This window comes from Hermetia illucens, chromosome 4 (assembly GCF_905115235.1).
Source record: "Hermetia illucens chromosome 4, iHerIll2.2.curated.20191125, whole genome shotgun sequence".
Lineage (NCBI taxonomy): Eukaryota > Metazoa > Arthropoda > Insecta > Diptera > Stratiomyidae > Hermetia > Hermetia illucens.
The window spans coordinates 68178673-68189715 of record NC_051852.1 but is presented as its reverse complement, the minus strand read 5'-3'; the positions used below and the strand labels follow the sequence as shown (position 1 = coordinate 68189715).

Sequence of the window (11043 nt, the reverse complement as noted above, 5' to 3'; positions counted from 1 at the left end):
CCCTCCAACGCTTTGAAAAGACGATACTCAGGAAATGCACGGCCAAATACAGAAGGCCAAACCTAAAATTCCACCAAAATTCTCTTCTGTACGACCTTTCAGGGGTTTACCCCATAATTCCGCACATAATCAAGTTGTCGCGCGTCAGACTGAAAAAGTGGCTGTCCCACCCTTACCCGCTAATAAAAAATCTCGCTAAACGCAATGCACTATTACGCGAGCAGTGGTACTACGTGTCAGGGCTGACTCTCCTCTCGGACAGTAACTCTCCTCTCAACCATCATGCCTCCCTCCCTCCTTCATCCCCTCCTTTCAGCAAAACTCCTCCCCGGACTCTCACAGAGGCTAAACGCGTAAGTCCAATGTTCTGGCAGTCAATCCCCGCGCAGGTGTAGATCACCTTCTATTATTTTTTCTTTACTTAGTCCAGATTAAGACAATAGACACTAATTAGCCTGTACTTAATGTAATACCTCCAAGCATTAATTTCTTCCCTAAATTAAAGTCCCTCCTTCTACCACTTAAGCCCCACAATACATGTCCCGCAATCCCACAGTCTTTTTCATCCCTCCCGCCTTGGGTCACTGTCGTCGCACAGGCCCAAATCGAGTAAAAGGTAGCCCATTCTCACAATGCTAACACCATTGAGAAAGGATTGCGCTTTACTCCAATTCCGTTAATCAATCCTGTCCACCGGTGCCTAAAAACTCCCTTTTTGCCGTTTCCCAGTACCGGCTAGGCCGGATATCTCCGTAAGTTAGCGTTAGATACTTAATTAGTCACGCTTGAACTTTTAAGTTATTATTCCTTTTGTACCGCACATGCATTTCTTTTCTTTGCTCAATAAATAAATCTGAAGTTCACAACGCTCGGGAAGCGTACTGTTTGAGGTTTGCGTCTAATCGCGAGCGTTCTGTTAGTTTTTAATCGCCGTCGCGTTGTGACTTAAAAACATTGTGATGAAATGTCAAATCAACTGAGGAGCAAAGAGAATATTCCACTAAATCACACTACATGCAATACATACAATTATATAGTGTTTGCTAAATAATTATCGCCTAAAATTCCATTTTGACAACTAAACGCCAAGCCTAGAAGCTAGCCAAGTTAGAAGTCAGAGGGAACGACTTTCGCCGCGTTCGTCGTCGGGCACTCTGGGAGGCTCGCTAGTGCCATACGGCGCGCAGCTTGTCTAACGTCAATTGTAAATGTCATCGGAGGTGAAGGAATAAGGTACTTTACTTCGAGTGCCGAGTTTGCTGGGTGCTTATATCAGTTTGTTCGTTTCGATTTATATTACAGTGCGGCTAAGTGAGTGAAAATGTTCAGAGCTGCGATTTTCGAATATTCAGTTCTGTTGCAAAACGTGAACAAAGTAACAGATTGTCAAATAGGCCGGTGTAGTTCCTCATTGAAAAATTTGTTTGATGACTTCTTTCAGACATGGTCGTCTGTGAAAAGCAGCGCGAAAAATTATGCAACCGATGCTACATTTGAAACAAAAGTGAGTATTTTACTTTTATATGTTTCACGGGCAAATCGTGAAGTGCTATGTCGGAACGGACGCGTTCGTTTCCTAAATTGTTAAGAGACTGAAATTGTCACGCAGCAAGGATGTATTTTAAAAAGCGCTGGCATAATAGATGACTGAGAAAGAGGCTTCCTTAAAAGTGTCAAATATTATTTTTCAGTAATGTTGCTGATGTAACTATATCACGTTACACGCATGAGGGCCTATGATGTGAGGCAATCTAAAGTGTATATATAGATAGTGTGACCCCTAAATGTTCGTCTGGAGCGATTACTCTGAGCTGTGGTCGGAAGTAATTACAGTTGGTCTTGGGTCTCTGAAATCTCCAGCTGCATATCTGCTGGGGACAGAAGTGCCCCGAACAAGAATTATTAAAGCTTTATTCTTAAAGATCCTGAGTTTATATATCACGCGATTTTCTCCTATTAAAAATTAGAATGATCGTTCTAAAAAGGTACTTTAAGCTACGATTTCGGCAGCTATCTTAAGGAGACTTTTCACTGTATTTTCTTACTAATTTGATAGAATACAGCAGAGGTTCATAAAATTTACCTTTTTTGTTTTTAGGCCCGTCAAATTTTTAAGGGCATTCATAAAATTTATATATTTTGTTTTATTTTGGCCTTTGGAAATTGCCGCATTAGCACTCCCAAACTTCGTTGTTAATCAAGTTGCCGAAGCATCTTTTAGTTTTTTATGCATGTTTTTACAACCATGTTGCCCATATTCCATAATGGTTAATGTCAATTGCATTAACGCTTTATTGTCTAATCCCTACTGCATAGTTTCAAGAACCAAATGCTTTCTAAGCTTTTGTGTAAAACGAAACATTATTAAAATCGATTCAATCTGTCTGTCACACGATCGAAATTTGGTGGACATATGGGAACTATCAAATCCCACGCATACAGTGAGTGACATAAATTTGCATGCAGTTTAAAGGGGGGCTCCCCATACATCTAAAGGGGGGATGTCACATTTTTTTTCATCGAATAAAGTCATGAAGGCTATCGAATGAAAGGTCCCAATTAGTACTTTCATTAAATTCGTCCTAGGACTTCCAAATTTCGCACTAGCGTAGGAGACAATTTTTCGTATACACGTGTCAAATTTCAAAGAAATTTGGCCATTAACGCCAAAGTTGGAGCAGTCCAAACTTACTGCTTCCAAAGCCATGCAAATAAGATGCTGACGTCATAATTAGCGAGAATAATTGACTACTTGATCTACTTCTCCCCAGCCCTTTTTAAGGTTTTGTGTAAAGACACTTATGTGAAATCAAAGCCTCGAGATGTCTCATTCCGATAAATAAACTTACTAATAGTATATTAACAACTCTTAGAAATTTACTAAAAACTTCCCGTAAGTTCGTCCTAGGAGTACTAAATTTTGCACCGACAGTTCCGCGCGTACACATGCCAAATTTTATGGAAATTCGAACGTCATAATTAACGAGAATAAGTGAAATTCGACTGAAATATTAAAATTCCATTCATGAAGAATCTACTTCTCCCCAACCCTTTTTAACACAAAACCTTAACAGAATCGAGTCGATGTATGTCTGTCTATCTTTCTGTCTGTCTGTCCCACCCTATCTATTCGGAAACCATTAGACCGATTGTCACGAAAATTAGAAAGAGTATGTGATCTGTTGTTCCCCTTAAGGAGGGCTCCCCATACATATGAATGGGAAGTACAAAATACTTCTTCCATAAAATGTGGCCATGTGGGGCTCAATTAGTACTTTTCGAAACGAGTACCATATTAGATATCGGGTGAAACCAAGGGGAATGAGGACTCAACATATGACCATCATAAAGTGTAACAGGTCTCGCTCTCAGAACCTATCCAACCGAAAAATCTGAAAAAATCACAGTGATGCATCTCTACGAAATCTAGCCCTCAAAAATACGGTTCCGATATCTGCATAAATAAAGTTAATAATAGTATATTAGCATATTTTAGAAATTTAGCCGGAAATCCCGCCTAAGCTCATGCTAGAACTACAAAATTTGTGTAAAGGACAACATAAGGCACAATTTGGTCGTCAAGTTAGAAGAAAATCCAAACTATTATTAACAAAGTTCTAGAGGGTGAAACATTGCCATTTGCTGTGAGTTTCGTGCATTCTACAACGTGTCATCCCATATCAATTCGTCAATACCACAACAAAGTCAGCTGATGTGGATAGGGGGTCACAAAGAAACACTTTATTTTAAGTTTTTGGGCATTTGTATATCTACCGATTACTCCAGACAGACGTGTGGGTATATATGCGCACTAAAGAAGTGTGTGCGGGTAGTTAATCCAGGCAGATATACTTGTACATTAAACCAGCGGTATTCAATATACGTACTATATATGTACATATGTATACTTTTGTGCATGAAGTAAACCGGAAATATAGGTACGATCAATTTATATAGGTGCATGGATATGTACAGTATTCGGTAATATGCAGTTTGTTCAGGGTGAGAATAATATCGTATGTTTGTAATATGTACGCATATCTTTTAGTTTGAAAAAATATGAAGGAATATGTTGGATTTGTAGCATATACGGATGGAAAAATGTGCGTAGAAAGTTCTCGCATATTTTAAGATGAACACAAAACCTTTATACCCGAAGTGCGAGCTTCCGGTATTCCGATTTGTTTTTGTTGTGAAGACAAGTCACCAATTTTCTTGTTCATCTTCATTTATTATTGTATCTTCCACTTTTTGCAGAACTAACAATATGAAATCGAATCTTATTGACTAAAAAAACATAAATTACTCCCTAACGTTCAGGATTTCTGATTATTAAAAGACTAACTTCAGCAGTAATCTAAGGTTAGGAACGATAGAATAATTTTGACAGTTTCAGTTAAAAGTTTTCAACAAATTAATGACAATAATATTTGGCTGGTCCTTCAGTTTTTCTCGATATTTATTAGCATTTTGTCATTCAAGAGGGTTTTTAGATCTCAATGTAAGCTATTATACTATTCTTTATGAACCAAGGTTCATTTGCATTTATTCGAAGTATCTTCGATTGGGTTTGTTGAAGTAGTTTGGTGTTTGAAATTTTTGGTTCCACCTCTTAACTGAATTCCAGATAGGTTTAATTAAAGACTTGTACAAAACTAATCTGTTATCTAGTGATAAGCTGGAATTTCGGTTGGTTAATCAGTAGATACTTTTTACTTTTAGTTTTGCATTCGTTTATCTTTGATGTGTCTTCTTCTGCAGGAAAGACGTCGATCGCGCTACTAATATTAAATTCATATGATAGTTAACCATAACCTTCAAAAGCCACTTGCTAGACATATCGTATATGAATATTTGGGTACGCGAAAGCCTTGTTCAAAGTGGGTGCCGCGTCAGCTTAAAATCGGCCAAAAACGAACGAGTTGATGATTCTGAGCAGTGTTTGAAGCTGTTCCGCCATAAAAACCCCGAATTTATGCGTCGATATGGGAGAATGTACGAAATATGACTCCATTATTTCACACTAGAAAGAAACCTATCGTCATCCGAGTAGATTACACGTGGCATCCCGACTCCAAAGCCTGCAAAGATACAACAGTCGGCTGACAAGGCTATGGCATCAATATTTTGGGGTGCACATGGTATACTATTCATCGACTATCTCGAAAAGGGAAGAAGAAAAAAGAGCGTTTAACGGATGAAATCGAGGAAAAATCGACCCATTAGAAAAAAGAGAGTGGTGTTTCATCCAGACAATGCATCATGTCACAAATCAATGAAAACGATAGCAATAGCGATTGTTGAATTGGCATTCGCAATGCTTCTGCATCCAACGTATTCTCCAGATCTAGCCCCCAGCGACTTTTCCCTGTTCTAAGACCTCAAGAGAATGCTCACGAAAGAAATTTTGCGCCGATGAAGAAGCACTCACCGAAACTGAGGCCTATTTTGAGGCTAAAGACAAATCGTACTAGAAAAATGATATCGAAAAATTGTATGATCGTTATAATTGTTGTATCGCCCTCGAAAGCAGTTATATTGAATAATAAAATCAAATTTTATAAAAGAATTTTTTTCTATGTTAGCCTACGAACTTTTCAGCGCAACTGTTACAATAATGGCCTTAGTACGTTTCGATGATAATCGGAAAGGTCGACCTTTTACATAGGACTTTAATATATCATACATATTTGCAGTTAATCTTGTACAATAGCCGGGAAAGACATCGAAATATTTTTTTTTTTTTTTTGAAGGCTTGTCTTATTGCCGAAACGATACGGTGAACCTATTTCGTTGTGTCATGATTTTCTTGGAAGGGAAATTGATGATCTGGAATTATATTGCCACTTGTTAGGAATGATTTTTTGAATTTTTGATGCCGGCTTTTTCTTGAGGTAGGGAGCAGGCTTATCGGGTGGTATTATGCTACCTGCGACGGTTCATTTGCCGGTTTTGCAACTGTAATTATAACAGGAGTTCTCCACATGTTCGGGAAATTACCAACACCAGTCATCGCGTCGAAGATCTTAATCAAATGTTTGATAGCATGGAGAGGTAGTGTAATTTTGTCGTGGCCACATGCTTTTTAAGCTTTGTGTGAAACAAAAGAAAAGTGGAACAGGTTTCCTTCGACATCTCTCGATCGAAATGCAATGCAATGATGCATCTATACGAAATTTAGACCTCAAAATATATTCCGATCCAATATCTGTATAAATAAAGATAGTACTGGTATATTATCATATTTTAGAAATATTCCCGAAAACTTCCCTTAAAAACATCCTAGAAGTACACAATTTGGGATCAGTAATACTGGACATAATTCTGAATATCCAACTATTATCAATCAAGTTATAGAAGGTCAACGCTTTGCATTTCATATAAATTTATTGCACTCTACGACATGTGTGATATATATTATACAATTAATGTTATATGAACGGCGGGGACCATGAGCACATTTACATTTTCCATTTTTTCTTTTTAAGGTTTTGTGTGAAACAATACAAAATTACCCTTTATTAATTGTTAAACTCCAGAAATGCATACATATCAAAGACTTAACTATTATGCTAATCTTAAATAAACACACATTGCCCATCCAAATTGATCTAATGTGTCTTCACGCATTTCCACTTTTCTCTGTGCACAAAAGCATACACACATATATGTATTTAAAGTAACTACCACTACTAACATACACACGTCCCCATGCCTATCCGATTGAACACTACCCGCGAACTTAATTAGCACTGGTGAAACGAAAACAATAAAGATAGGAGACTACGATTTTGAATCAGGGCCTTGAAGTGCGTTAGAGCACTTCTTTCAAGACCGTAATGGAACACTACAGGATTACAGTTCCGTGTAGGAGTCAATGCGGTCAGCAGCTCGTCCGAGATTATTACCCTGATTTGACTCAGGTACTCATTTACAACTGAGCCGACTGGTATCCGACGTCAAATCACGATACAAATTTCACTGCCACCAGTGAGATTTGAGCCGCGACCTTCTGTACGACAGCCTTATACTCTAACCGCTCAACTATTCGGACGCCGGGAAAAAAATTCTGCGAATTCCGTAGCCTACATAACGACAAAATCTGTGAATGATACCACGACTGTCTGGTTATGGATAAAATCGGACTCAACAGGTTGCGGTGGCCGGGTCACTTAATCCGTATGGATGAGGATGGTCCAACCCGGAAAGTCTATAAGGGCAATATCTATGGTAGAAAAAGAAGACGAGGCAGATCTTCCCTGAGATGGTGCGATGTCGTAGGTCAGGACGCCAGATAGCTTTTAGGGATATCGAATTGGTGGACTTCGGCGCAAAACCGGGATGTCTGCCTTATTAAGGCAAGCCTAGACCGGATACCGGTTGTTGCGTCGTTGATGATGAAATTTACTTAAATACGAGTATGGTAGTTTTAAATGGGGGGATGCCCTATCATGCGTCCTCTTTAACCTGGCCCTCGAGAAAGTGCTCGTGATGCTGCTGTAAATGCGAGAGGTACGATCCTCTTTAAGTCCACCGAACCACTGACCTATGCTGACGATATCGACTTCATGGGAAGAACGACCCGAGACGTACAAACTGTCTTCATCCAGATCGAGCAGGCGGCGCGAGATCTTGGGTTGCACATCAATGAAGGCAAGACTAAATATATGGTGGGAACGTCAGCACCGAAGACGAACCAACCAGCAACATGAAACCGCACTGGTAAAACAGGAAGAATAAGGATAGGAGAATACAACTTTGAGATCGTTGACAGTTTCTCCTATCTAGGGTCGAAAATCACAACCGATAACAGTTATGATGATGAAATCCGCTCACGGATGTTGTCAGCCAACAGAGCCTATTTCAGCTTACGGAGACTTCCACTCGAAACTTCTCACCATAGGGTCAAAGCTCTTACTGTATAAGACCATGATCTTGCCAGGCCTCATGTATTCCTCGGAAAGTTGGGTTCTTAGCAAGAAAAATTGCGAACTCTTGGCCGCGTTCGAGAGAAGAATCCTCCGAAGAATTTTTGGCCCCCTACATGAGGATGGACGATTCCGTGGCCTACACAATGATAAAATCTATGAGCGATACCATGACCGTCCGGTTGTGGATAAAACCCGGCTCAATAGGTTACGGTGGGCGGATCACTTAATCCGTATGGATAAGGATGATCTCACCCGGAAAGTCTATAAGGGCAATATATATGGTAGAAAAAAAAGACGAGGCAGACCCTGCCTAAGATGGAGCGATGGCGTAGGCCAGGACGCCAGACAGCTTTAAGGGATATCGAATTGGTGTACCTCGGCGCAAAACCGGGATGTCTGGAGTTCCTTATTAAGGCAGGCCTAGACCGAACACCGGTTGTTGCGCCGTTGATGATGATGAATTTAATAATGAAGTGAACGTAAAACATATTTCAAATTGCTTATAAATATAAATGTTAACATTAATATTTGCTGAGCCCATACCCTGCCTTCAATACGACCTTGATTATATCGGGCATTAAATCAATCAATTTTCTCTAGTAATTGAGTGGAATATCGCTGAGATTTATTCGGATTTTGTTTTGGGATTCACATATTTTTTTAAAAATAGCACAGCAGTTCAAACTGCCTTTAAATTCATCAATTTATAGTCGGAAGGTGCATTCGTTGCAAATATGCCTTTAACCTAGTAAAGAAGGCAGGTAGTAATTTTAATAATAATAATAATAATCGTTGGCGCAACAATCCATATTGGATCAGGGCCTTGAAGTGTGTTAGAGCACTTCATTCAAGACCGTAACGGTACACTAAAGTACACTGTAAGAGGCAATGTGGTCAGCATTGCGCTCGCCCGAGATTATTACCCTGATTTGACTCAGCTACTCATTCACAGCTGAGTCGACTGGTATCCGACGTCAAATCACGATACAAATCCCACTGCCGCCAGCGAGATTTGAACCGCGACTTTCCGACTCTAACCACTCAGCTATCAGGATACAATTTTAATATTAAGGATAATAATCGTTGGCCAATTGGCTCAGGGCCTTGAAGTGTATTAGAACACTTCATTCAGAACCGTAACGGTACACTACACGATTACAGCACCCTATAGGAGGCAGGGAAGTTTTTTTCTGAAAACAACAATGAACGCCCATAATATTACTCTCCTCCAATCCATCTGAGACAAAATTAATATCATCTTTCAAATTCTAAGTGAATATTATGCTGCCTTTTTTCGGTTTTTTCGTGGTCGCCTTTTTTGTAGCCCTACAGCAAAAGTGAAATCCGGACACGGTCGTACGAAATACATAAGTGCTCAGAAAGGGATAAAAGAAGTTATATGTGTTTTGTTTATTTACATGAACGTTACGTACAGTCCGTTGGATATGATGCGAAAAGAATCACCGAAAAAGGGTAAAATAAAATCCTTGTTGAAGACGATAAATAAAACAAACTTTATTTTGGTATGCAAAATTCAAATCCAAGCAGCGGTAAAAAATCTTAATAATGACTTCAAAACTGACTAAATAATACTCTGTAGGGGGACTTTCTGCATCATATACATGCTTCACTGGCAGTGGCAAGGATTTAACCAAATGTTGGATATATTCGACTGGAATTTTTCTTCGAAATGCGACCTTCGCGAAGCGTACCGTCGATATAATGTTGCAGGTTCTCAATAGTATTCCACTCTCAGGATTGTATGTGATAGCGCTAAACGTGAGGTGTTTCAAAAAAGCAATTTTTTAAGATTTTGTGTGAAACAAAACCTTATTAAAGTCGATTCAATCTCTATCACACCCGATTTGCTCGGAAACAGTTGAACGGATTGGCATGAAATTTGGCGAGAATGCGTGGTCCGTGTGTCCCTTTACATCCTGCGAGTTTGAATACATAATACATGCGAAAGCGGGGTGTATATGTTACAGAATATGCTCATGTGGGGTACCAAATTAAAGGGCTCGATTAGTACTTATTCAAACTTATCTTATTTCTGATATTAAACTATAGGGAGGGAGGGGGGGAGGTTAAAAATATAGGAAAGAATTCTGGAAAGCTTGAACTCTATCTAACTATTATTAAGAAAGTTGTAGAAGGTCAAAATATCGCATTTCAGGTAAATTGATTGCACGTGTATGACGTCATCATCATATAAAGTGAACTTATATGAACGGCGGGGTCCATGGGAACATTTTAGTTTTCCTTTTTTGGCTTTTTTTAGTTGTTTGCATATCAGTATCAATTACTCGAGATAGACATGTGTTTGTATATTTATGTTACGTTACAAAATCAAACCCGAAGACAACGGAGCGGAATTGTCTTCCATACGTAAAACGAAGGGTGGTGGAGTATTAGTCGAACTAGGCCCGAAGTCTATAAAAAAAGTCACGTTCTGTGAAGCAGTCAAGGGGCTTCTAGGAGAAAAAGCTTTGGTTTCTAGCCTGAAACCCACGTGTGCTTTGGAAATCCGAGACCTTGACTGTAGGCCATCAAACGCGAATGCCCGGAGGTAACCAATGTCCGGATTGGTATCACCTCCGCGAACTCCCGAGGCCAAAAACTCGCTGTGGTGGAAGTTGCCGAGCAATACGCGAGGAAGCTTCTAAACAGCGGGAAAATAAGAATTGGTTGGGTAGTGTGTAGGATACGAATTCGGGCCGCCCCAACCAAATGTTACAGATGTTTGGATTATGGGCACACTTCTACAAACTGTCGGGGACCTGACAGAAGGGCAACATGCCGTAAATGCGGTCAGGCATGCCATAAAGCGAACACCTGCAATGAAAAGGAAAACTGCGTCCTATGCAGGACCGTGGCGGGACTGATGAGAGCATTGCGCACACTGCGGGATCGGGGCGGTGTTCAGTTTTCAGAGCAGAACTGGAAAGAGCTAGGATACGGTCAACATGATTCGCATCCTACAAATCAATATGCACCGGAGTGCAACCGCTCACGAGTTGCTAGCGCAGTTCGCTGCGGAGACCAAAGCTGATTTAGTACTCATCAGTGAGCAGTACCGAAACAAGGGCCCAGTTTCATGGTACCCAGACAT

General features: G+C 39.9%; 1 protein-coding gene across 2 annotated transcripts in view; it reads left to right on the top strand.

Moving 5' to 3' along the window:
- Positions 1–1206: 1206 nt before the first annotated feature.
- The window catches only part of LOC119653737 (pyruvate dehydrogenase E1 component subunit alpha, mitochondrial-like), a 38788-nt gene continuing 28951 nt past the window's right edge, over positions 1207–11043 (top strand). The window contains exons 1-2 of one of the 2 annotated variants that reach the window (XM_038058660.1): positions 1207–1375; positions 1442–1504. In XM_038058660.1, the coding sequence (XP_037914588.1) occupies positions 1322–1375; positions 1442–1504 (117 nt within the window). In that variant the 5' untranslated portion in view covers positions 1207–1321. Of the gene's footprint in view, positions 1505–11043 lie in introns of both variants that reach the window. The other variant, XM_038058659.1, reaches the window with a different exon arrangement.